The sequence below is a fragment of the Rutidosis leptorrhynchoides genome, chromosome 11 (genome assembly GCF_046630445.1).
Source record: "Rutidosis leptorrhynchoides isolate AG116_Rl617_1_P2 chromosome 11, CSIRO_AGI_Rlap_v1, whole genome shotgun sequence".
Taxonomy (NCBI): domain Eukaryota; kingdom Viridiplantae; phylum Streptophyta; class Magnoliopsida; order Asterales; family Asteraceae; genus Rutidosis; species Rutidosis leptorrhynchoides.
In genome coordinates, this window is record NC_092343.1 from 373,346,903 (window position 1) to 373,374,523 (window position 27,621).

Below are 27,621 nucleotides of genomic sequence, written 5' to 3' on the forward strand. Positions count from 1 at the left end.
AAAATCACTAATTTTATGTGTTCTTGAGATTTTTGAGTTATAAAGTTGTTAATTAGTGTCTATGGCTCATTGTGATGTCGTGTATGTAATTTGTATGCTCGATTCGTTGTTTTTGGTGTAACTAGTTCAATATGAAAATTACTTGCTAAATCCTTGATTTTGGATGATCAAATGTTGTTAGATTGTTAAATTGCATGTTTTAAAAAGTGTTACTAGTATCATTAGCTTCGTTTTGATGTATAGGTTGATTAAGGAGACTCCAAGAACATGATTAATGATTTTGTGAACTTGGATTAGGGTTTGATGAGCTTTACATGAACTTTTGATGCGTCAAATGCTATGAGATATTGTTGTTAAGTGTTTTGTTGCAATGTGTGTTTGATTACCTTCGAAACGGCATAACATACATGTAAATTGGTTGCCCGAATCATAAAATGCGTTTTTGGAACTTGAACTTTGATTATGAATGTTTAATTGTGGTTTTTGGTTGTTATAAGTGGAAGTTTGATTGATGATATGTGTTTAGTTGCATTCCTCGTCAAAATACCTTTCCAACGATGTATGATAGGCGTTATAAGTGTTTGCGGGTCAAGAGTTGTGTTAGAATTGGTTTTGGCTCGTGCATAGTTTGAAAGACAGAAAAATAGCTGAACTACAGGTCGCGCGGCGCGCACCCTACCCCGCGCGGCGCGCCAAATGGCCTGGACATATTCTGACCTCCATGTCCCTTTTAACGTGAAATGTTTGACTAGCTACCAACCTCCGATTCACATGAAACTTGTTTTAATATACTTGTATATGAATAATTAGCATGGAAAATTTGTTCGGGACCCGACCCGAACATGTTGACTTTTTCGTTGACTTTGACCCGACCAAGTTTGACTTTTTGTCAAACTTAACCAATTAATTATGCAATCTTCCTAACATGCTTTTATACTTGTATCTTGCATGAAACTTGACAATTTGCTTCACATGCTATATTAATCGAGTCGTATTGAGCCATAGGACTAATTGAACATCTTTGACCCTTCGTGACTATCGTTATTGATACAACCTAATTGTTTAGGTCGAGACTAGCATTGTTCTTTGCACGTTTACTTGTTGAAGTACTATTTCACTCTTGCAATCAAAGGTGAGATCATAGTCCCACTTTTTACTCTTTTGAACTTACTTTTGGGATGAGAAAACATAAACGATTCTTTTGAACTAAGTGAACACAAGAACGGGAAAACAAACATTCTACATACGAGTTTAGAATGAAAATCCTCAATCCGATTATCATTAGTTACATCAGATGGTGTAAGCGAGAACTTATGTTATATGGCCATATGGGTTTGACAAGCCTCATCTTTAACGGTTCGCTACCGTCTACGGATGAAATATATTTTCGAGAATCAGTGTTTGTTCTAGCACTATGGATGGGGTATACAATGGATGGAATGTTGAGCTTTGATAATTGGGTGCTCGTGAATATTAACTTTTAGAATGTATTACTATTATTTCAACTTTGCAAACCTTGTGGTTCGACTTACTTACTTTTACTCACTTACTTACTTAAACCTATGATTTCACCAACGTTTTCGTTGACAGATTTCTATGTTTTTCTCAGGTCTTGCACGATATGTGATACATGCTTCCGCTCACTATTTGATACTTGCATTGGATGTCGAGTATACATGCATTACTTGGAGCGTCTTTTGACTTTACTTTAAACCGTGTCGCCTAGATTTCAAATGTACTTATAACCTTGTAACTTAACTTTTGGTTGAACAATTCTTGTAAACTTTGAAAACAATCTTTATTTTGAAATGAGGGTGACATATTTTGGTCAAACATTGTCATAAAGACTTATGACCAGGTAATGGGACCCACGTAGTCGACGCCGTCACTTGACGATTTGTCGGGGTCGCTACATTTTGATATATGTCTTGAAGTCTTCCAAAAGTATTTTAATACATCTAAATACACTACATGTATATACATTTTAACTGAGTCGTTAAGTCATCGTTAGTCGTTACATGTAAGTGTTGTTTTGAAACCTTTAAGTTAACGATCTCAATTAATGTTGTTAACCCATTGTTTATTATATCTAATGAGATGTTAAATTATTATATTATCATGATATTATGATATATTAATATATCTTAATATGATATATATACATTTAAATGTCGTTACAATGATAATCGTTACATATATGTCTCGTTTCGAAATCCTTAAGTTAGTAGTCTTGTTTATATGTATATAACTCATTGTTAATATACTTATGGAGATACTTACTTATCATAATCTCATGTTAACCATATGTATATCCATATATATATCGTCATGTCGTTTTTACAAGTTTTAACGTTCGTGAATCGCCGGTCAACTTGGGTGGTCAATTGTCTATATGAAACATATTTCAATTAATCAAGTCTTAACAAGTTTGATTGCTTAACATGTTGGAAACATTTAATCATGTAAATATCAATCTCAATTAATATATATAAACATGGAAAAGTTCGGGTCACTACACCACGTACTCCAACCACTACACCTAATGAAGTGACACCAACATCAGGAGGAGAATCAAGTAGGCTACAACATCACACAAGGAGCATTAGGGAGTTGTATGAGGTAACCCAGCCTATGGAGGATCGATCATTGTTCTGCCTTCTTGCCGATTGTGAGCCAATAAGTTATGAAGACGCAACAAAAAGCCAAAAGTGGAAACGTGCTATGGACGAAGAGATTCAAGCAATCGAGAAGAATAATACGTGGGATCTTGCCACACTACCAAAGTGTAACGACCCGCACTTTTTCGATCGTTCTATACTTATAAGATTAATATTTACATAAATTAAACCTTACCAAAATGATAAGCAATCCAAATTGTCGAGACTTATGTTTTTCGAAAAGAGTTTTACACAACGTTTGACCGTCTAGTTTGACCGATGATATCACGAACTATACAATATATGATAATTATACGTTTGTGTATATATACATATTTAACATGACCTAAGAATGTTTTAATATCTCATTTTGTATTAATAACAATAAGTTATAAGTATATTTTGAAACTACTAACTTAAGTTTTCAAAACGATAACCATACGTAACGTTATTTGACTTAAATACTTATGACCTATAATGTTTATACATATATCGTATAAGTAATGTATTTAATCACTTTTAAAGACTTAAATACATAAAACAATATAAGTATATTTACAAAAGATAACTATATTTGAATCCTCGTTCCGTTTTCTCAAAGATTTCTATACGTATACCTAGGGTATATGTACCCGTATCATACGCAGCTTCTAGATGTATTTACTATTGGTATATACCAATAAAAATCTGCTCCTTAGCAGCCTTAAATGATTAAGAAACATGTGGAACCAACCATTTGTCAAGTAGCATGAATTATTTAGCAAGAAAACAAAGTTAGGTATCTTTTTTTTCCTTTATAACCTAAAAACGTTTTTATGCATGCACACCATTTCTTCACCCCATTTTCTCATACTTACACTTCCATTTCTCTCTCAAAATACTCTTAACTTCATACTTGATCATCTCCAAGCATTTTCCCCATCATTTAGCTTCAAAAACAACACTTAAACCTCATAAGAAAACCTTACAAAAACACTTCAAGAAATCCTTCCAAGAACACCAACTTACTTCCAATCTTTCATCCACTTCCATCACCCTTTTGGTTCTAGGTTCTTACTCCTCTTTTACAACAACCTTGTCCAAGGAACTTGAGGTAGAATCTATGTTCATAACCTTATTCGATTCATATATATAGCTATCTTATTTTGTGGTATAAAATTTTAACAACAAGAACATAGTTTGAATGTTTTCAAACTTGTTTGCAAACTAAATAGATCCTTCTAACTTAACTTTTAAAATACTCCAAGACCTGTAATATAACTTAAATATATGCTAATTTAACAAGGTATAACTTGGTTTTTCAAAGATTATCTTAAAAACTGTTTTTACGACGTCGGAGTGCCACCGGGGGCTGTTTTGGGTTGGATAATTAAAAACCATCTTAAACTTTGAATTGGAGGTTTATTTTCTGGAAAAATGATTTTTACTATGAATATGATAACACATAAAAATTTCATGATTTAACTCAAAGTATAAGTATTTTTAGAAAAATAATCATTTAAGGTTGTTTACATGATGGAAAATGATTAACTTCATAAGTTTCACTAAAGTTTGACCTATGCCGTGTGATTTTGAATACAAACTAAGGTATTTACAGTTCATAGTCTTAAAGAGGGACTCGATCCAAGGAGATGGCAAGTTGAATCAACGAAAACGGAGTTGTAACGAAGAAACTATGACCGAAACAAAATCGGATATCCAAGACTAGTTTAGCCACGAAAATAATTGGGAAAAATTAAATAAATCACATCTTTTTAAGTTAACATGATATTTTATATATATGTACTTATAATTCAATTTTATATGGTTCAGGATCACCCGTAAACAACACGAGAAGATTAATCATAAGATCCCATGATTGTACGCAACACGTCATTTGACAACACCGGTACTTTATGTACGCAACACGTCATTTGACAACACCGGTACCGTGGGTCAAGATTAATCTCGACCAATACATATACGATGGGGTTTTATTTATTTCGTTGGGGGTTTTATTTATTTCATTGCGGGTATATTAAACATCTAAAAATGAACCATTAAAATTGAATTACTAACAACGAACTGCTAACTACGGACTAAGGAATTATTCAAAGTATTAAAAGTATAACAAGTATATATATGTGACGTTTGTTTAAAAAGAAAAGGTATTGATATATTATATATGGATAGGTTCGTGATATCAACCGGAGACCAAGTCAAATTATATATATATCTTCAATACAAAAGTGAGTATATAGTCCCACTTTTAAACTCTAAATATTTCGGGATGAGAATACATGTATTTTATGTTTTACGTTATGGACACAAGTAACTGAAAAATATATTCTACGTTGAGTTGTACCACTGGCATACTTCCCTGTAGCTTGGTAACTAATATTTACAGCGGTATTGTAAACGCGAATCCTGTTGATAGATCTATCGGGCCTGACAACCCCAACCGGACTGGACGACCAGTATTCAACGGTTGCACAGTACTTCGTTTCGTGACTACACTTGGTACGGTGTAGTAAGATTTCATAATAAAGGGAATATGCGACGTGATTAAATGTTAAGTATGGTTACCAAGTGCTCAACCACTTAGAATATTATTATTAAACTGTTTATATACGAAATCTTGTGGTCTATATATATATATTGCTGCCGGCATTAAACCTATATCTCACCAACTTTATGTTGACCTTTTAAAACATGTCTATTCTCAGGTGATTACTAAAGCTTCCGCTGCATTATGTTGAATTTGAGCAGGATCTTGCGTACGCATATTTGTGTCAAAAATAAAACTGCATACCCAAGGATTTGTGTTGTAAAATATGCTCGAAATCGTGTTGTTATCATTATATGTAAAGTTTGTAAGTCGAAGATTATCGCTAAACGATAATCATCTTTTTATTGTCTAAAGCTTGTAACAAAAATAATGGTTATGGTTTGTAATGTATAATATATGCAGTTTCTCTTTTAAAAATGTCGCATATAGAGGTCAATACCTCGCAATGAAATCATACGTTATCTAACACGTTCTTATGGTTAAGGACGGGTTATGACATGTGGTATCAGAGCGGTGGTCTTAGCGAACCAGGTTTGCATTAGTGTGTCTAAACCGATAAGTCGTTAGGATACATTAGTAAGTCTGGACTTTGACCGGGTCTGATTTAAAAACCATTGCTTATCATTGTTGGTTAAAATTTATATGTAAATATTATGTAGTACTAATGGGTTAGTTGTTGTGTGATAGATGTCGGGCTCAAAACTTGTCATCACATTCAGCGACTCCGAACCAGAATCTTCAGATGGTGTTCCAGTTATTAACCTATCCGATGACGAAAATAATATCTTTGGGGAAGACTCACAAATTCCGGATGAACCGACTATAGAGAACCCGGAAAGTGAACCCGAGGAGGAAAGTGAACCCGAGGAGGAAAGTGAACCCGAGGAGGAAAGTGAACCCGAGGAAGAAATACAGGAAATTACAAAAGACGAGTTCGAACTAGGAAAGAAACGAAAGGCTAATGAATTAGAAAATTCAAATCCCGAGTTTAGTAAGGATGATGTGGCACCAACTCCACTAGACACTACCACCCCTATTCCCGCTATTCCTATTCGTTCTATCCTGGCATCCAGTTCTTCAGCCCCACAGCCAAAATATAGGCAGACAGCCAGGATAAGCGTTGAGCGATTCTTTGAACCTAAACGTCCTAGAAAATAGACCAAACGATGCGCTGCCGTATTAAACCATGGGATCATATAATGTTTTGTATAATATTATTAGTGTGGTTTGCTTAATGTTCGATGTAAGATAAGCATATGTAAAATAGTGAAGTGTGAAATGCAATAATTTTCCATGGTTAAGTATTACTTAGATGGTAGTAATTGATTCTGTACTAAGCTATTAAGTATGGACATTAACGGGTAGGTACTACCCTAGATATAATTATAAAACGCTAATAAGAAGAAAAGGCTTTTATAATAATACCTGGTTCATATTATTAATAAGCTATAATGTACTGTAAATATACACTACATCTATAATATTCCATGTGAATAATTATTTTCTTTTCATTCTTATAGAAGAATATGGCGCGATTGAACCGAATGACGGAACAAGAAATCCAGGAACTCATCAATCAGCGAGTGAACGACAGAATGTTATGGGTCGAGGCTGCAAGAGGTGCTGCAGTTAACCCAAATCCTCGTGTGGGGTGCACTTACAAAACTTTTCAAGCTTGCAAGCCCTCATCATTCAGTGGAACAGAAGGACCGATCGGTTTAACCCGGTGGATAGAAAAGATGGAGACTGTGTTTAAAATAAGTGGTTGTGTTGAAAAGGACATGACCAAGTATGCATCGTTCACTTTACAAGATAGTGCACTCACGTGGTGGAAAAATTATGTGAAGGCTGTAGGAGGAGATGTAGCTTATGATACTCCTTGGGAAGAATTCAAAACAATGTTAATCAACGAGTATTGTCCAAGGAACGAGGTTAGGAAGTTGGAAGATGAATTACGAAGCCTGAAGGTTGTTGGTACTGAAATCACCAACTACAATCAGCGATTCATGGAATTAGTTTTGCTATGTCCTGAATTGGTTCCAACCGAAGAACGGAAGATTGAAATGTACAAAGATGGTTTGCCCAAAAAGGTCAAGGCAAACGTTACAGCATCGAAACCTAAGACAATTCATGAAGCTATAACCATGGCAAACGAGCTAATGGATCAGGTCATCATGGATAAGAAAGCATCCAATACTGATGTGAAGGTATCAGGTAACAAAAGAAAGTGGAATGGAAATTATGATCGAGGTAACCAACAACAATCTTTTAAGAAACAAGAAACCATACAAGGTGCAGGTAGTGGTTCAAGCTTTGGTTACAAAGGACAAAATCCTTTATGCAACCGATGCCACAAACATCACTCTGGCTACTGTAATGTGGTATGCAACAAATGTAATCGAAAGGGTCATCTTGCTGAAGATTGTAGGGCTCTCGTTACAAATACAAATGGTACCAAGACTCCTGCCACCAATGCAAATAGAACTGCTTTGGCTACCATTACTTGTTATGGGTGTGGAAAACAAGGTCACTATAAGAGCCAGTGTCCGAATCCAGAGAAGAATAATGGATCTGCACGTGGAAGAGCATTTGTTATTAATGCTAGAGAGGCGTGTGAAGACCCGGAGCTTGTTACGGGTACGTTTACCATTAATAACTTATCCGCATCTATTATATTTGATACTGGTGCCGATAGAAGTTACGTGAGTAGAGGCTTTTACGCTAAATTGAATTGTTCATCATTACCTCTAGATGCTAAGTACATGATTGAGTTAGCTAATGGTAAACTAATTAAAGCCGATAAAATTTGCCGTGATTGTAAAATAAATTTAGCCGGAGAAACATTTAAAATTGACTTAATACCCGTAGAATTAGGAAGTTTTGATGTAATAGTCGGCATGGACTGGATGTCCAAAGTAGGAGCTGAAGTTGTGTGTGCCAAGAAGGCAATTCGCATTCCTTGTAAGGATAGAATGCCGGTGATGATTTATGAAGAGAAGGGTAACTCAAAGCTAAAACTCATTAGTTATTTGAAAGCTCAAAAGTGCTTGAAGAAAGGGTGCTATGCTATCTTAGCACATGTTAATAAAGTCGAAAAGAAAGAAAAAGAGAAGTGCATCAACGACGTGCCTGTGGCAAGAGATTTTCCTGAAGTTTTTTCGGAAGAGTTGCCGGGATTACCTCCATTTAGATCTGTAGAATTTCAAATAGATTTAGTACCAGGAGCCGCACCAGTGGCTCGTGCTCCATATAGACTTGCACCGTCCGAGTTAAAAGAACTTCAGAGTCAGTTAAAAGAATTACTGGATCATGGATTCATACGACCAAGTACTTCACCGTGGGGAGCTCCGATTCTATTTGTTAAAAAGAAAGATGGATCTTTTAGGATGTGTATAGATTATCGTGAATTAAATAAGTTAACTATCAAAAATCGGTATCCACTACCGAGAATTGACGACTTATTTGATCAACTCCAGGGATCATGTGTTTATTCGAAAATCGACCTAAGATCGGGCTATCATCAACTACGTGTCAAAGAAGAGGACATTCCGAAAACTGCTTTTCGGACACGTTATGGTCATTACGAATTTTTGGTCATGCCGTTTGGATTGACGAATGCGCCAGCTGTATTCATGGACCTCATGAATCGAGTTTGTAGTCCGTATTTAGATAAGTTTGTTATCGTTTTCATTGATGACATTCTTATCTATTCCAAGAGTGAGCAAGAGCATGAGCAGCATTTAAGGTTGATATTAGAGTTGTTGAGAAAAGAACAGCTATACGCTAAATTTTCTAAGTGTGCTTTCTGGTTGAAAGAAGTGCAATTTCTTGGCCACGTTGTTAGTAGCAAAGGAATTCAGGTTGATCCAGCAAAAATTGAAGCCATTGAAAAATGGGAGACTCCTAAAACACCAATGCAGATACGCCAATTTTTGGGTTTAGCCGGTTATTATAGAAGGTTTATTCAAGATTTTTCCCGAATAGCTAAGCCGTTGACAGCATTAACGCAAAAAGGGAAGAAATACGAATGGACCTCGGAGCAGGAGAACGCATTTCAATTACTGAAGAAGAAGTTAACTACGGCGCCTATTTTATCGTTACCTGAAGGGAACGATGATTTTGAAATATATTGTGACGCTTCGCGACAAGGTTTTGGTTGTGTTCTTATGCAACGAAAGAAAGTTATTGCATACGCATCCCGACAATTAAAGATTTACGAGCGAAATTATACGACGCATGATCTAGAACTGGGAGCAGTCGTGTTTGCATTGAAGATATGGAGACACTACTTGTATGGGGTTAAATGCACTGTGTTTACTGATCATAAAAGCCTTCAACATATTTTCGATCAAAAACAGCTGAACATGAGGCAACGTAGGTGGGTTGAGTTAATAAATGACTATGATTGTGAAATTCGTTATCATCCCGGGAAAGCGAACGTGGTGGCCGACGCTCTAAGCAGAAAGGAACGAGAACCAATTCGAGTACGAGCGATGAACATAAAAATTCGCATGAATCTCAACTCACAAATCAAAGAAGTTCAACGAGAAGCACTTACTAAAGAAAATATAGGAAATGAGATAATGAAGAAGTATGAGAAGCAACTCGTTATGCGGGAAGATGGAATTCGATATTTTGCAAATCGTATTTGGGTACCGAAGTTGGGTGGATTAAGGAAGTTGATATTGAACGAGGCACATAAGACAAGATATTCGATACATCCTGGAGTTGGAAAGATGTACCAAGATCTTAAGACGCATTATTGGTGGCCTAATTTGAAGACAGACGTTGCAACATATGTTGGGGAATGTTTAACTTGTTCCAAAGTCAAAGCAGAACACCAGAAGCCGTCAGGGTTACTTCAACAACCAGAAATCCCAGAATGGAAATGGGATGGTATTACCATGGATTTCATCACGAAGTTACCAAAGACTGCCTGGGGTTACGACACCATTTGGGTGATTGTTGATCGTCTCACCAAGTCTGCACATTTCTTGCCTATAAAGGAAACGGATAGAATGGAGAAACTATTACGATTGTATATAAAGGAAGTTGTTTCAAGGCATGGAATACCTATTTCCATTATATCTGATCGTGATAGTAGATTTACCTCAAAGTTCTGGCAATCACTACAGGAGGCACTAGGAACTCGTCTGGATATGAGTACCGCATATCATCCGCAAACTGACGGGCAGAGTGAAAGAACAATTCAGACTCTTGAAGACATGCTCAGGGCATGTGTGATCGATTTTGGAAACGGATGGGATAAGTATTTACCGTTAGCAGAATTCTCGTATAATAATAGTTATCATGCGAGCATTAAAGCTGCACCATTCGAAGCATTGTATGGAAGGAAGTGTAGATCTCCTATCTGTTGGAATGAAGTAGGAGATCGACATTTAACTGGTCCCGAGATCATACACGAAACGACTGAGAAGATAGTACAAATCAAGGAGAGATTGAAAACAGCCCGTAGTCGCCAAAAGAGCTACGCCGATGTCCGAAGGAAACCATTAGAGTTTCAGATCAGTGACATGGTTATGCTAAAGGTGTCACCTTGGAAAGGTGTGATACGTTTTGGAAAAAGGGGTAAACTGAACCCAAGATATGTAGGCCCGTTCAAGATCATCGAACGCATTGGACCGGTAGCTTATCGACTCGAGTTACCGTAACAACTCGCCGGGGTACATAATACCTTTCACGTCTCGAACCTTAAGAAGTGTCTTGCAAAGGAAGACCTCACCATTCCTCTTGAAGAAATCCATGTCGACGAGAAACTACAATTCGTCGAAGAACCAATCGAAATCATGGACCGTGAAGTTAAACAGCTCAAGCAGAGCAACATACCGATCGTTAAGGTTCGTTGGAATGCTCGAAGAGGTCCCGAGTTTACGTGGGAACGGGAGGATCAGATGAAACAAAAGTATCCACACTTGTTTCTCGATGACGCAAAATAGGTACAATTTTAAAATTTCGGGACGAAATTTATTTAACGGGGAGGTAATGTAACGACCCGCACTTTTTCGATCGTTCTATACTTATAAGATTAATATTTACATAAATTAAACCTTACCAAAATGATAAGCAATCCAAATTGTCGAGACTTATGTTTTTCGAAAAGAGTTTTACACAACGTTTGACCGTCTAGTTTGACCGATGATATCACGAACTATACAATATATGATAATTATACGTTTGTGTATATATATGTATATATACATATTTAACATGACCTAAGAATGTTTTAATATCTCATTTTGTATTAATAACAATAAGTTATAAGTATATTTTGAAACTACTAACTTAAGTTTTTAAAACGATAACCATACGTAACGTTATTTGACTTAAATACTTATGACCTATAATGTTTATACATATATCGTATAAGTAATGTATTTAATCACTTTTAAAGACTTAAATACATAAAACAATATAAGTATATTTACAAAAGATAACTATATTTGAATCCTCGTTCCGTTTTCTCAAAGATTTCTATACGTATACCTAGGGTATATGTACCCGTATCATACGCAGCTTCTAGATGTATTTACTATTGGTATATACCAATAAAAATCTGCTCCTTAGCAGCCTTAAATGATTAAGAAACATGTGGAACCAACCATTTGTCAAGTAGCATGAATTATTTAGCAAGAAAACAAAGTTAGGTATCTTTTTTTTCCTTTATAACCTAAAAACGTTTTTATGCATGCACACCATTTCTTCACCCCATTTTCTCATACTTACACTTCCATTTCTCTCTCAAAATACTCTTAACTTCATACTTGATCATCTCCAAGCATTTTCCCCATCATTTAGCTTCAAAAACAACACTTAAACCTCATAAGAAAACCTTACAAAAACACTTCAAGAAATCCTTCCAAGAACACCAACTTACTTCCAATCTTTCATCCACTTCCATCACCCTTTTGGTTCTAGGTTCTTACTCCTCTTTTACAACAACCTTGTCCAAGGAACTTGAGGTAGAATCTATGTTCATAACCTTATTCGATTCATATATATATAGCTATCTTATTTTGTGGTATAAAATTTTAACAACAAGAACATAGTTTGAATGTTTTCAAACTTGTTTGCAAACTAAATAGATCCTTCTAACTTAACTTTTAAAATACTCCAAGACCTGTAATATAACTTAAATATATGCTAATTTAACAAGGTATAACTTGGTTTTTCAAAGATTATCTTAAAAACTGTTTTTACGACGTCGGAGTGCCACCGGGGGCTGTTTTGGGTTGGATAATTAAAAACCATCTTAAACTTTGAATTGGAGGTTTATTTTCTGGAAAAATGATTTTTACTATGAATATGATAACACATAAAAATTTCATGATTTAACTCAAAGTATAAGTATTTTTAGAAAAATAATCATTTAAGGTTGTTTACATGATGAAAAATGATTAACTTCATAAGTTTCACTAAAGTTTGACCTATGCCGTGTGATTTTGAATACAAACTAAGGTATTTACAGTTCATAGTCTTAAAGAGGGACTCGATCCAAGGAGATGGCAAGTTGAATCAACGAAAACGGAGTTGTAACGAAGAAACTATGACCGAAACAAAATCGGATATCCAAGACTAGTTTAGCCACGAAAATAATTGGGAAAAATTAAATAAATCACATCTTTTTAAGTTAACATGATATTTTATATATATGTACTTATAATTCAATTTTATATGGTTCAGGATCACCCGTAAACAACACGAGAAGATTAATCATAAGATCCCATGATTGTACGCAACACGTCATTTGACAACACCGGTACTTTATGTACGCAACACGTCATTTGACAACACCGGTACCGTGGGTCAAGATTAATCTCGACCAATACATATACGATGGGGTTTTATTTATTTCGTTGGGGGTTTTATTTATTTCATTGCGGGTATATTAAACATCTAAAAATGAACCATTAAAACTGAATTACTAACAACGAACTGCTAACTACGGACTAAGGAATTATTCAAAGTATTAAAAGTATAACAAGTATATATATGTGACGTTTGTTTAAAAAGAAAAGGTATTGATATATTATATATGGATAGGTTCGTGATATCAACCGGAGACCAAGTCAAATTATATATATATCTTCAAGACGAAAGTGAGTATATAGTCCCACTTTTAAACTCTAAATATTTCGGGATGAGAATACATGTATTTTATGTTTTACGTTATGGACACAAGTAACTGAAAAATATATTCTACGTTGAGTTGTACCACTGGCATACTTCCCTGTAGCTTGGTAACTAATATTTACAGCGGTATTGTAAACGCGAATCCTGTTGATAGATCTATCGGGCCTGACAACCCCAACCGGACTGGACGACCAGTATTCAACGGTTGCACAGTACTTCATTTCGTGACTACACTTGGTACGGTGTAGTAAGATTTCATAATAAAGGGAATATGCGACGTGATTAAATGTTAAGTATGGTTACCAAGTGCTCAACCACTTAGAATATTTTTATTAAACTGTTTATATACGAAATCTTGTGGTCTATATATATATTGCTGCCGGCATTAAACCTATATCTCACCAACTTTATGTTGACCTTTTAAAACATGTCTATTCTCAGGTGATTACTAAAGCTTCCGCTGCATTATGTTGAATTTGAGCAGGATCTTGCGTACGCATATTTGTGTCAAAAATAAAACTGCATACCCAAGGATTTGTGTTGTAAAATATGCTCGAAATCGTGTTGTTATCATTATATGTAAAGTTTGTAAGTCGAAGATTATCGCTAAACGATAATCATCTTTTTATTGTCTAAAGCTTGTAACAAAAATAATGGTTATGGTTTGTAATGTATAATATATGCAGTTTCTCTTTTAAAAATGTCGCATATAGAGGTCAATACCTCGCAATGAAATCATACGTTATCTAACACGTTCTTATGGTTAAGGACGGGTTATGACACAAAGGGACATAAGGCTATTGGTGTAAAATGGGTGTACAAGGCCAAGAAGAATTTTAAAGGTGAAGTTGAAAGATATAAGGCAAGGTTGGTGGCGAAGGGATATAGTCAACGAGCCGGCATAGACTATGATGAGGTATTTGCTCCCGTCACTCGTCTAGAAACTATAAGATTGATAATCTCACTTGCGGCTCAACCTAATTGGAAGATTTATCAAATGGATGTCAAATCCGCGTTCCTTAATGGTCACTTAGAAGAAGAAGTCTATATAGAACAACCTTTGGGATACATCGTGAAAGGTCAAGAGAATAAGGTGCTAAAATTGAAAAAGGCCTTATACGGGTTGAAGCAAGCGCCTCGGGCATGGAATAGCAGGATAGACAAGTATTTCCAGCAGAATGACTTTACGAAATGCCCCCATGAGCATGCCCTCTACACCAAAGTTAGCAATGATGGAGATGTTATGATTGTGTGCCTATACGTGGATGACTTGATATTCACCGGTAGTAATCCCAAAATGTTTGAGGAGTTCAAGAAAGCAATGGTTCGGGAGTTCGAGATGACCGACATTGGACTTATGGCTTACTATCTTGGGATCGAGGTAAAACAAAAGAAAGAAGGAATATTCATATCCCAAGAAGGTTATGCGAATGAGGTGCTCAAGAAGTTTAAGATGAATGACTGCAAGTCAATGAACACACCGGTGGATTGCAATCTCAAATTGTCAAAAGATGATGAAGGATACTTAGTGGACCCAACACAATACAAGAGTTTAGTTGGAAGTCTGAGGTACCTAACCTGCACGAGGCCAGATATTCTCTACGGAGTTGGACTAGTAAGTCGATACATGGAAGCACCTACAATAAATCATTTGAAGGCGGCTAAGAGGATACTTCGCTACATCAAAGGTACGATTGACTATGGCCTGTTTTATTCGCCTTCTGATCACTTCAAGCTAGTTGGATACAGTGATAGTGATTGGGCTGGAGACATAGATGATCGTAAGAGTACGAGTGGTTTCGTGTTCTATATGGGAGATACGGCGTTCACATGGAGCTCGAAGAAGCAACCCATTGTGACTCTGTCAACGTGTGAAGCCGAGTTTGTAGCAGCAACATCGTGCACCTGTCATGCAATATGGCTCAGGAAGTTACTAAATGAGCTTAAGTTTTTTCAAAAGGAACCCACGGAGATATATGTGGATAACAAGTCTGCGATTGCTCTAGCAAAGAATCCAGTCTTCCATGATCGAAGCAAGCACATCGATACGAAATACCATTACATCAGGGAGTGTGTAACAAATAAAGAGGTGCAGATAAAGTACGCGAAGTCATTTGACCAAGTTGCTGATATTTTCACAAAGCCTCTAAAACATGAGACGTTTCAGAGATTACGGAATATGCTCGGAGTAACGAAATCAAGTTTAAGGGGGGCTGTTGGAAGTTAAACTTGATTTTGGGCTATGTGTTTTGGATATGGGCTTGCAAGTATACAAGTATATGGATCAAGATTGTAGTCCATTATGTAGAAACTTCTTGTAATATCTAGTAGTGAAAGTGTGTAGAAAAATCTTGTAAAATATCTAAAGATAATACTTAGGAAATACCTAGATAATACTTGAGAAATATCTAGATATTAGTAGATGATGAAGAGTTCTAGACTACTCCATTGAGTAGTATAAATAGAGGGCTTCACCCCTCATTTGTAATCAAGCAAAGCAAAACAATAAGCAATAAAACAAAGCTTTCAATATCAATCAAACTTCTAAATCATCAATCCTCTCTTCCACAAATAATATACATAACCTCCTATTTCCAACAAACCATACAGCGAACGCAATATCACTAAGTTCAATGACAGCTACAGTGAGAAGCAAAGGTGTAGCCTGCCCAAATCGCCGTTTCATGTGTGTTTCACAGTTTTCACGCGTGTTGCTTGTTAGTGCGTGATGCGTTACCATTTGCTTGTCTTGCTTGGGTGCTCGGTGACAACGCATCACACATGGAATTGCACGCATCGGCGTGTTTAGGGATCATTTTTTGTAATTGTAATTTTTTAAGGTCATATTGTCAAACACTTCTAGATATTGAGGATTTTGAGCAATTTCCCATATTCATAAAACAAAAAAATGTTGACACATGGGCCTTCAAGCCAGCTTCACACAAAACAAAAAAACAGGCCCACCCTGTAAAAGACACATAGCAGAACCAGAACGGGATGTAACAGCACCGGATGGGCTGGACTCGAAGCCCAAAACAAGATACGCTAAGCCAGAAGGGTTCAAGTCGGTATCATCTTCATCATTGCAAGCATCACATCCGCTGGAGAAACCAAACTGATTTGATTTTATACCTAACAGGCCAACACACCTAAATTTGTGGCGGTTCCTTATCAAAACTCAACCCGTTCAATTCCATCAGTTTTCTTCACTGCGATGTGAGTTGATTTTTTTTGTTCAGGTTTGGTTTACATTTCATCTTTTTTATGCATCTTTTTGTTATCGATAGTCACGATATATATTTGTTGAATTCTACTCTATTAACTTAATTGCACAATTTGTTTGATTTTATTTAATTCGTATAATTGGTTCATAAAATTACTATACAGTTAGGGTTTGGAAACAAAACACAATTAGGGCTAGAAATATCTCTTTTAATGTTGTAATTGATTGATGTTCTCTTTGCTAAGATATTTTTTTATGCATATCTTTGTGCAAATTACACATCAATGTTGCTACCTTTTAATCATAAGAAATGGATTGATGTATAATTTGCAATTTATATCTGAAACGGTTCCCTTTTTTCATAATAAAGTGATGATGTCATCCACAACAAATTGGTTCGACCTTCCACCCGAATTGAAGGTTAATATACTCTCAAGAATTGGTCATTTTGAAATACTTGAGACTGCGCAGTATGTGTGTAGTGATTGGTATAAAGTCTGCAAGGACCCTTCTATGTGGAAAGTTATCAATTTGTACTGGTTGAGGGAAACGTTCTACTTGAGTGAAGTTTCGTATGGTGGTTTGCCTGGAATATGGAAAATTTGTAAAAATGTTGTTGATAGAAGCGGGGGTCAATTAGTTGACATTGTCATCCCGGACCTTCGTACTGATGAGATTCTTATGTATGTTGCAGATAGGTATGTTACCATACACGCTTATTGTCTACATTTTACATACTTATAATAATAAGGTGGTGGCAACTTATTGGACGTAAGTGATTGTTATGATGGTTTTTTTTTTTTTTTTTTTTTTTTTTTTTTTTTTTTTTTACAGAGCAAGCCAGCTAAAACGTCTCTACATGCGGGTTGGTAGGAGTGACGATTCGTCTATAAAAACTTTGCACGAGGCTTTAAAAAAATTTCCATTGTTGGAGGAACTCAATGTGGACTCTGAGTATCTTACGAAGGAAGCTATTGAAAGTGCTGGACGTTATTGCCCTTTGCTAAAAACATTGATTTTTATTCAAGGAGGAGAATTTAGTTCATCTTTAAAAGTTAATGATGAGATAGGTGTGGCTATTGGGGAGAACTTACATGAGTTAAGGCACCTTAAACTCATTAATAACACCATTTCAAATATTGGGTTGAAGGCGATTTTGGATGGATGTCATCAACTTGAATCACTTGACTTGAGTTTGTGTGCACATATTGATCTCAATGGAGACGTGGTGAAAAGATGTTTAGAGCGGATTAAACATCTAACTCTGCCTGATTTTCATTATGAAGATGAAGATGAAAATGAAGATTCTGATTCTGAAGATGATGAAGATGAAGATGATAATGAAGATTCCGAAGATGAAGATAATGATGATTGATAGTTACATGTGATGATCAAAAGGTTAGTTACCCTTTAAATGGTCTATACTTATAGTTGTATTTGAATGGAAAAGTAGAAAACTGATTCCGTTTTTCTTAATTTGCAGTTGATATATGGAACAAACAAGGGTAGTGTTACTGTTGTAGTCTGTACATTGTTGGTGTTTTTGATTCTGCGCATTTTACACCTCCAAATTGTGGTGGGTCGGTACTATTATCGTCTCCAAACTTAAGTACGCACTAGGAATGTTTGTTTGGAAAATTGTTTTTGGAATTGTATTTCTCTCTAATGTTTAACATTTGCATGTTTGATGGAAGTTTATCCTTAATAGATTACCAAGACTATTTTGTGGTATTTAGTTTCTTCATATTATATCTGATACAGTGACCGTTTCTTTTTTGTTACCCTTTTTGCCTTTTTTGAAAACAATCCAATCCATCAGTTTGTTTAGTGACAGTTTTGTAGCGGATTTATGTGTGCAATATCACTGAGTTCAACGACGGCTACAGTGAAAAGCAAAGGTGTAGCCTGCCCAAAACGTTTGATGCCTGTTAGAAACCAAGTAAAGGAACTATATGAATCAACAAAAGATTCATAATTGTTCATTACGGATACTATAAAATAAAACGTTTAACTAGTTACCCAGCTCACTTGACTCGCCCATCTGCCACCTCTAAAGCCTTTAGGGAAGAGTAGGGCATTTGGGTCTTTCTAAGAATAAATAACGACAAAATTGCCAAATTGGTCCCTGTATTATTCGATTTTCTTTCTTTTCATCCTTCTCAAGATGTTCCTGCAATTTTAGTCCCTAATGGCATTTTCCAGTCTCAATTTCATCCCTATGTTAAGTGAGGGATCCCCATAGTATGCCGAAGTTTCACAGAGAGTCCTAATTATTAACGGTTACTAAAAATTTCGTTAAAATTCGTCTCCCCATGTCCCCAAAATCCAAATTTCACCAGAGGAACAAATCTAACCACCAAACATTAAAATCTTATTTCTACTACACAATTTCAAAATCTATAAAATCTCCAAAATCCGATAGTTAACTGCATTTATTGACGTCAGCAGGGACTAATTTCAGCAGCTACATGAAAAGCACATAAATGTATGCTTTTGGTCAAACTTCAATCCACTTTCATCTCTTTCGAATCACTAAAATACGTGGTTTCAAAATCATCTATTAAACTGTTTATCCAGATTTTAAAGTGAACATCAGGTGCTTTTGGAAGAAGATATGGAAGATAAAACTTGTATGCTTTACGAGTCTTTAGATCTTGAAGCTGCAGAGAAATCATTTTATGATGTCAATGGAAAAAAGTATCCTCCTTTACCATTATCTTCTCCATCATATGATGAAAGTCTTTTTTCTGTTGATCAGTTTTTAAATAGCCTGAATGATAGTTGTTCACTTTTAGAGCATAGTAATAGTAATACATATACTTATGTTAATGGTAAATGTGATTTAAATGCATCATATACATCCTTAAGTTCGTCTAGTAGTGGAAATAATCTAATTAATAGATCTGAGATTTGTGATGATCGAGAATCAAATGATGATGAACTTTAAGAAAGGTGTTGAAATGTGGTTATTAACATATATGATGAATTCATGTTGAATTTGTTGAAATGTGGTTACGGAGAAAAAAAAAAAGTATAAGAGTTTAGTTTGTTTTTGGTTCTTATAAACTTATTGTATGATGAATTCTTGTTGTATATATATATTTTTTAACAGCGATTGGGATCACCTGAGGGGGACTAAACCACCCGTTGCGAACATCTCTCGTTTCGACTATGCCGATGCAGCGATAATAACCCCGCCCCCATCGCTGCCCGGGAGGAAATCTTGAAACCGATCCAAGGGCACAGCTAAGTAAAACCCCCTCCCCTTTACCCCCCAAACGATATGGAAAAGGTGCCATGGGTGGATACTTCATGGCAGGGATGAAATTGTGTTTTTAATGAATTCATGAAAGATTAAAATGAAGAAGAACCTTCTCAATTTAGGGACATGAAGTGACGAATTTTAACGGATTTTTTAGTGTCCGTTAATAATTAGGACTCTCTATGAAATTTGGCATACTATGGGGATCCCACACTTAACACAGGGATGAAATTGAAATTAGAAAATGCCATTAGAGACTAAAATTGCATGAATATTTTGAGAGGGATGAAAAGAAAGAAAATCGAATAACACATGGACCAATTTGGCAATTTTGTCAATAAATAACCAATGGATGGAATAATATAATTACTACCTGTTTTAATCAAGAGGGAAACAATTTTTTTGGGGGAAGTGGATGGAAGTTATTTTTTTTCTTTTTGAATTTTGAATATTTTTTTTCAAGCATTAAGATCACATGAAAATATGAACATTTAAAAAAGACACTTTGTGATAAATGTTATTATTTTAGCGGGAAAAAATGCTCGAAGAAATAAATGATAGCATGCATCATATGTAATGTTTCTTCAATGGGTTAGAAATTAGGGTTTAGAAATTATAGTTTAGAAACTAGGGTTTAGAAATTAGGGTTTAGGATTTAGAAATTAGGTTTTAGGGTTTAGAAATTGGGGTTTAGATTGAATTTATAACACGAATGGTTTAGAGTTTTGGGTTTTGGGTTTTGGTTTTAGAGACTAAACCCTAAACTCTAAATCAGGATAAATTTTGAAAAAAAAAACTTCACATAAGATGAAAAAAAATTTTATTTAAAACATTAATCTTGATGCATGTTATCATTTATTTCTTCGAGCATTTTCCCGTCAAAAACCCTCATTTTTATTAAAGAAGGAGAATTTAGTCCATCTTTAAAAGTTAATGATGAGATAGGTGTGGCTATTGGGGAGAACTTACATGAGTTAAGGCACCTTAAACTCATTAATAACACCATTTCAAATATTGGGCTGAAGGCGATTTTGGACGGATGTCATCAACTTGAACTTCTTGACTTGAGTGTGTGTGCGCATATTGATCTCAATGGAGACGTAGTTAAAAGATGTTCAGAGCAGATTAAACATCTAACTCTGCATGATTCTGATTTTGTTTCTGAAGATGAAGATGAAAATGAAGATTCTGATGATTCTGAAGATGATGAAAATGAAGATTCTCTGAAGATGATGAAAATGAAGATTCTGAATATGATTTCGTTTTTCTTACTCTGCAGTTGATATGTAGAACCTTTTTTCAGCCTTTCTACATTAACTCAAACAAGGGTAGTGTTACTGTTGTAGTCTGTACATTGTTGGTGTTTTTGATTCCGCGCATTTTATACTATTAAATAGTGGTGGGTCGTTATTCGGTACTATCAATGTCTTCAAATTTAAGTAGGCACTAGAAAAGTTTGTTTGGATAATTTATTTTTTGGATTTGCCTTTCTCTAATGTTTAATGGAAGTTTAGTTTTTTTTTTTTTTTTTTTACCCCTTGATCATTTTTTGAAAACGATCCAATTTATCAGTTTGTTTAGTGAGTTTTGTAGCGGATTTATGTGTGCTATAAGACCTCACCAAAAAGCACAACGCCTAGGTCATTGTTTCTCAGTGTAATAGACTTCTACATGAGCTATTTTACGCTTGGATACTGTACTTACTAATGTATAATCACATATTTTACTTTATTTCTTATAAAAAAATAGGAACACTACAAAAAACCGAATGAGATTACACTGAGACTTCATATAGCATATATAACATCCATCCTCTGCATAGATATCAGTTATAACCATCTACAGCGTGAAAGATGTACGCTTTGGATGAATCATGTACAATTTGAGAACGGGTCTTGAATAATTAAAAAGAAAATTTACTTCAACCAATATAACTTTGGATGAATGTACAATTTGAGAACTAGTCATTGAGAAAAATGTGGCTTTTGGTTTGCTTAGTTACATACATTGACCGAACGCTAATCTGCTTTCTTCAACAAACTCAGCAGAACACCAACACTTAAAGTTGTTGCCACACAGCCGAGCGAAACTTCAGTTGATACATGGTACCCTGAAAAAAGAAATGAGATCCGGTAACTCCCGTTAGTTACCTAGTAAAGGTGGCAAAATGGGTGGGTTAGCTAACACGTACAAACAGGGCTGGGTTTAAATGTACTCTCATTAACTAAATTACTCTCATTAACTAAATGTACTCTCATTAACCCTCTTACAAGTAACTGGATTAATTTTTTACACACATGTGCCCACTTCAATAGTAATTACAATAACTATCATCATTACAATCATAAACTAAATAATGATTTAAGAGATTATAGGTATGATGACATGACTTTGGGCGACTTTTAACCCATTTGACATGTTTCCCTCTTAGCAAAAAAAGAGTGAAATACAAACCAAATCGACCCATTCATCATCAGTCGAAGTTACAACATCTATGTGTTATCTTTGAGTATAGTAACCTGTGGTTGGGGCCCTGAGTTCCTTGCAAGAGGTCTCAGGTTCGAATCCTGGCTAGGACGAATATTTAGTGGTGGCCAGGGATGGGTCGGAAACAGCCAGGTAGTTTTCTCTAATGTTTAATGGAAGTTTAGTTTTTTTACCGAACAGGGAAAACCTTCTACGTATAAATAACCAAAGAATCTGATAACAAAGATACTAACCGAAGAAGTCTAGGATCATCTTGCTTCCAATAAAGCCGAGAACAATACTAATCGAAGGCTGGAAGGAAAAAAAAAAAAAGTAACATTTTATCGATTTCAACACAATTTCCGTTTAATAATACGCAATATTTAAGTTTATATAGAGTTACCTGTAAGTACTCCAACTCTGCCATACTTTCTGAAATCAATGAATATAATGACCTTAAACCTGCATCAGACGCAAACTATATAAGCTTTTCAAAGAAAAGAAAGAAAAAAAACCACAAACTACATCATGAAACAATCATAGACCAGTTAGATAAAAGTCAACCCTGGTTTGACTGAACAACAAATTATACCTATAATGGCAAAGAGATTAGACGAGAATACAACGAAGGGGTCTCTTGTAACGCCGAAAACTGCTGGTATCGAGTCAACCTAAAAAAGAAGTGTAGAAAGTGTAAATTAACATGAATTGTAAAAAAAAAAAAAAAAAAAAAAATATATATATATATATATATATATATATATATATATATATATATATATATATATATATATATATATATATATAATATTATAAAATATGTGGAACCTTGAAACAGGAAAAGTAACCGTACAGCGAATGCAATATCACTGAGTTCAACGACAGCTACAGTGAGAAGCAAAGGTGTAGCCTGCCCAAAACGTTTGATGCCTGTTAGAAACCAAGTAAAAGAACAATTCAACGTGGCACCTTGAATCAATAGAAGATTCATAATTGTTCATTACGGGTACTTTAAAATGAAACGTTTCAATTCATTAGTTACCGAACCCACTCGACCCGCCCATCTTGCCACCTCTAAAGCCATTAAAGAAGAATAGATAATTTACATCTGATAACAAATAACTAGTATAGTCATAAACCTAAAATTCTAGTTCCCCAACTTTTTCATAAGCTCGTTTACTTTTCTGTTTTTTTTTTTTCATTTCTGTTTTTTATTGTTTAGTTGATTTGTTGTTAAGAATGTTGTGTGCATGTGTGTACATGTAATTTTAACTGTATTATTTTTTTTTGGATTAGCGAGGAAACCCCCCTCTGAACGAGCACACTGGCTCCCCATAGTGGGTAAACCTCGGGTAATCAAGTCCCCCGAGCGCGAGACCTGGTACCATGTGAATTGCGCATTACGCGCACCCTCTGGTCACACTCCCTTTTTTGAACGATTTGGCATAGCCAGGAATTGAACCCGGGTGGTGTGCTTCATTGGTCAACTCGGTGGCCACTCATAATTTTAACTGTAATATTAACAAACAAAAAAGTAGCTTTATCTTCTACTTACTTTCCAAGCTCCATTCACGACTGTAAAAAACTTATTTCCATCATATGCAGCTGCCAAATGTGAGCAAAAATATAATGTCAGATTTATTAATGATAAAAATGGGTACGGTTTAAAGTTTTCACTGTTAAAAAAAATAAAAAAATAATGGAAACTATTACATGTTACTGGAATGACTTTTTGGCATGTCTTCACGATAAAATTTTCCGATAGGTCCTCGTCATCATCTTCAGAAGCTGTAAACAACTAGAAGAAAAATGGAAATGTTGAAAGATAAAATAAATTCTCAACCGAACAAAGTATAAGGCCTAAAAAATAGCAAGTTCTTCACCAATATGATCTGAAATCTAAGATTTCAATTGAAGATACTGCCTGTAAAATTCATAGAAATATCTAAAAATAGAAATGATACCTTAAAGGATGAGTACAGAAGTATCGATGCAAGTAGCAAGTTCACAGCCTCGAACCTCTAAAACGTTTACATGAAATTTTTTTACATATTAATACATTATGTTACACAATATCCATGAAGGACTAAGATATAGTAACACTATAGATGAATGATAACATATTAATATAATAAATATAAATAATATATATGAAATTAGAAGTAACATTCCTGTACAATTATTAAACCATGATTGATTTCTGTCAATAAGAATTACCAACATTTCTCATTATCTAAGGTATTCAAGATACTTTACAAAGAAATTATTCTATGACCATATGTGAAACATAGTGATCCGAACACAAACAATTATTATCAGTACAATAGTTCGAAACATGTGTGTTTGTGCACAGATCATCACCTATATGTGAAACCAAGTATGCAATTTGCATACGGGAGACGGAATATTGTTTTATGTAAAAACGGACCTGAAGAGTAGCGGTTCCAAGAAGTATCAATGATAAGCGTAAGACGATTGCACCAACAACGCCATACGAAAGCACTTTATTCTGTGATCACGACATAACAAATGCGACATATAAAATCTGAAATATGAATCTAAATATTAAGTGATATGTAGAATACATAAAGAAGTTCGGTTTAACAAGATAACATATGTTTATACTGCACCTGATAAGCAAGTGGCACCTTAAAGTATTTGAATATCTGAACAAAGACGAAAAGATTATCCACTGACAAGCTTTGTTCAAGCAAGTACCTATACATACACATTTTAATACATATAAGAATTAGCTTTACTACTAGAACGCGATCATAACTTTTTTGGCGAGTCAATAGTGTTGCAGAACTCAGAAGTACTAGGTGCATACTAAGTTTTTGCAACTCGGGGAGTTCTCGGTCAAACTTGGTCAAACTCGGCTAAAATCGGGATTACTCGGAAAATCGGCTAAAACTTAGCAAAAAATCAAAAAATTAGTCAAAAATGGACAAAAAATGGTCAAAGTCATACTTGGTCAAAGTCAAAGTTGGTCAAGTCCGAGTACTCCCGAGTTGCCAAGTACTCCCTAAAAAGTCCGGACCGAGTAGTCCCCAAGTATCAATTTTTACAACCTTGCGAGTCAACAAACCCAACTCAAACCAACCCCATTGACCCAATCTACTCTTTTTGACCCATTACCCACTGCTAATTTTGCCTTGCAAATATGGTCCCTTACAAATTGAGGTCTTTTTTTTTTTTTTTTTTTTTTTTTTTTTTTTTTTTTTTACACAAACTTGTAAGCTAAAACTATGTAGTAAGCCTAATGTTAACGACTCAACGTTACAATTCGCTAAATCTACTCTTTTTGGCGCACAATATCCCCCATTACGTAGTTATTACTTATTAATTAATGGGTTTTAAAGCATTTGATTATTATAAACTTATAGTTAATATACTTTCATGTGCATATAAAAAACTATTAAGCTCGTACCCAGCAAAGAACTCTGATGACTTGCCGATTCCATCTTTTAATCCGAGACCAACACCAAATGCCACAGCTGAAAACACCTAATACAATAAAACCCCTATATTTAACCTTTAAAAAAAAATGGTAAGTGAAAATTTGAGATTGTGAGTTCCTAATCAGGTTATACTTACGCATACGGCTACGTTTCTAACAGATGACTTGTACTTTTCAAGATCTTTGGTCTTCTCTTTTGAATCTGTAATGAGATGGCTTTTCGATTCAGCATTATAAACATACGAATTGCCAGGAAGATCACAATGTACAACAACGGTGAGTACATAGTACATTACATATAACTGATAACCAATGAGATTGTTAGATGCGTTGAACTAGTAACTATATTCTATTAGTTGTTGATTGACCTAGGTTTAAAGTCTATAACTTTCAACATAGACAGAAAAACACTTATTGCACAAATGAAAAGAGATAATCATCCAATTTTCTATAATCTTACAAATTGCTGATTCTTTTATGTTTAAAACATCAAAACGGGTAATCGTAGGAAGTTTTTCGGGCTGTTCAGGTTACCCGAGAAGGGCGAGTCTATTTAGATTCTACTGTAATTTTTTTGATTATCAAATGAAAAAAGTAGTTCTAAAAACTGATCACTAATTTATAAGGTAACTGTAGACTTACCTATCTATTACTAGTAGCCATAATAAACTAAACTATTATTATTTATTTATTTATTATATTATATATATAATATAATACTCACAATAATCAACATCAAAACGACAAATCAAAACATCAATACATCAGAAACAATTTTTCAATATTCATAAACATAAAGATTATAACTTTAACCTGAAGAAACAACTGATTCTTTTGCTTTTTGTTGTTTTTCAACTCCTTTTGCATATACAGTCTGTAACTTCCTGTTTTTACATACACCTACAATATACCATATTTATTGATTTAATCAAAAATATTATATATAAAAACTATAAAAAAAAACATTATCACTATCATTATTATCATTAACATCTACAGTATATGAAAAGGTAACATAAATACCTAATAAATTATGGGGATTTTGAAGATGAACCCATTTGGGAAACTGATTTGAACAAGTTGAAATTGAATTAAACCTAAACAACCCTACATCAAATTGGGGTTGCATTCCGTTTTGTATTATTGATGCTAATTTCATGGCTTCAAGCCTCGCTTTGTTATTGTTACATGATATGTGTATGTGTGTGTATTTATAGTTTGTGTTGAATGGATTACAGGTGAAGATGAATGTGATGCACAGGTTTTTGGGTTCAGATTACCACCGGCAGTAGTGGAGTGTAAGTGGTGTACGATGCTTCAAGGGATCGAAATTTGTTAATTTTGGCCCTTGTTAATAACTTACTTTTCATTTTTATTAGAAAACACTTAATTTGCGGTTTATCATTTTAGGGGGATTTTATTTGCGTTTACAAAATTGATTATGCGAGTTAGATAATTAGAATCAATTCTAAAAGTTGTAGCAAAATGTGTTAAATATCAGTGGTGTTTAGATTTGATTATGTTGTTTCATAACGCAATAATCTAATAATCAGCCTTTTAGGTGTTTGGCAAATAAGATTCTTTGATAGATTAATAAGTAATTAGTGGGGAAATAAGTAGAATAGGAAAGAAACGGAAAATTTAAAAATCACTTTTTGCTGGAGTAATGAGTGACCTGCTTTTTCATTTTCACGTTTTGAAACCTTCAAATTGCAATTGATTGATTTTAATCTTTAGTTTACCAAACACTATTTTTAAATTATTTACGATTTGAAAACGTAATAATCAAATAATCACCTTCAAAACGAAAAAACAAACACAAACAATACAATTACACACGTCACCCTTTAAATA

The 27,621-nt window shown here is 34.7% G+C and overlaps 2 protein-coding genes across 5 annotated transcripts in view; one reads left to right on the forward strand and one right to left on the reverse strand.

Moving 5' to 3' along the window:
* The window catches only part of LOC139876501 (thylakoid membrane protein TERC, chloroplastic-like), a 73,072-nt gene extending 46,100 nt beyond the window's left edge, over positions 1 to 26,972 (reverse strand). The window contains exons 1-14 of one of the 4 annotated variants that reach the window (XM_071863826.1): positions 26,791 to 26,972; positions 26,581 to 26,667; positions 25,905 to 25,969; positions 25,738 to 25,814; positions 24,938 to 25,025; positions 24,736 to 24,816; positions 24,272 to 24,328; positions 24,021 to 24,105; positions 23,863 to 23,912; positions 23,161 to 23,217; positions 22,900 to 22,978; positions 22,711 to 22,769; positions 22,562 to 22,619; positions 21,610 to 21,951 (exon numbers count right to left, since the gene is read on the reverse strand). In XM_071863826.1, the coding sequence (XP_071719927.1) occupies positions 21,860 to 21,951; positions 22,562 to 22,619; positions 22,711 to 22,769; positions 22,900 to 22,978; positions 23,161 to 23,217; positions 23,863 to 23,912; positions 24,021 to 24,105; positions 24,272 to 24,328; positions 24,736 to 24,816; positions 24,938 to 25,025; positions 25,738 to 25,814; positions 25,905 to 25,969; positions 26,581 to 26,667; positions 26,791 to 26,926 (1,071 nt within the window). In that variant the 5' untranslated portion in view covers positions 26,927 to 26,972 and the 3' untranslated portion in view covers positions 21,610 to 21,859. Of the gene's footprint in view, positions 1 to 21,609; positions 21,952 to 22,561; positions 22,620 to 22,710; positions 22,795 to 22,899; positions 22,979 to 23,160; positions 23,218 to 23,862; positions 23,913 to 24,020; positions 24,106 to 24,271; positions 24,329 to 24,735; positions 24,817 to 24,937; positions 25,026 to 25,737; positions 25,815 to 25,904; positions 25,970 to 26,580; positions 26,668 to 26,790 lie in introns of those variants that run through there. The other 3 variants (XR_011768139.1, XM_071863827.1, XR_011768140.1) reach the window with 3 other exon arrangements.
* LOC139875953 (putative F-box/LRR-repeat protein 9) lies at positions 16,954 to 18,290 on the forward strand. The gene is made up of 3 exons (XM_071863251.1): positions 16,954 to 17,277; positions 17,414 to 17,977; positions 18,063 to 18,290. The coding sequence occupies exons 1-2, from the start codon at positions 16,955 to 16,957 to the stop codon at positions 17,952 to 17,954; spliced, it is 864 nt and encodes a 287-aa protein (XP_071719352.1). The 5' UTR covers position 16,954; the 3' UTR covers positions 17,955 to 17,977; positions 18,063 to 18,290.
* Positions 26,973 to 27,621: the final 649 nt, after the last annotated feature.

Bases quoted from the DNA above. Each gene is read 5' to 3' on its own strand.
- LOC139875953 (XM_071863251.1), top strand. From the start codon at position 16,955: ATGTCATCCACAACAAATTGGTTCGACCTTCCACCCGAATTGAAGGTT. The intron at 17,278-17,413 runs GTATGTTACCAT...TTTTTTTTACAG, and splicing joins CTTATGTATGTTGCAGATAG to AGCAAGCCAGCTAAAACGTC.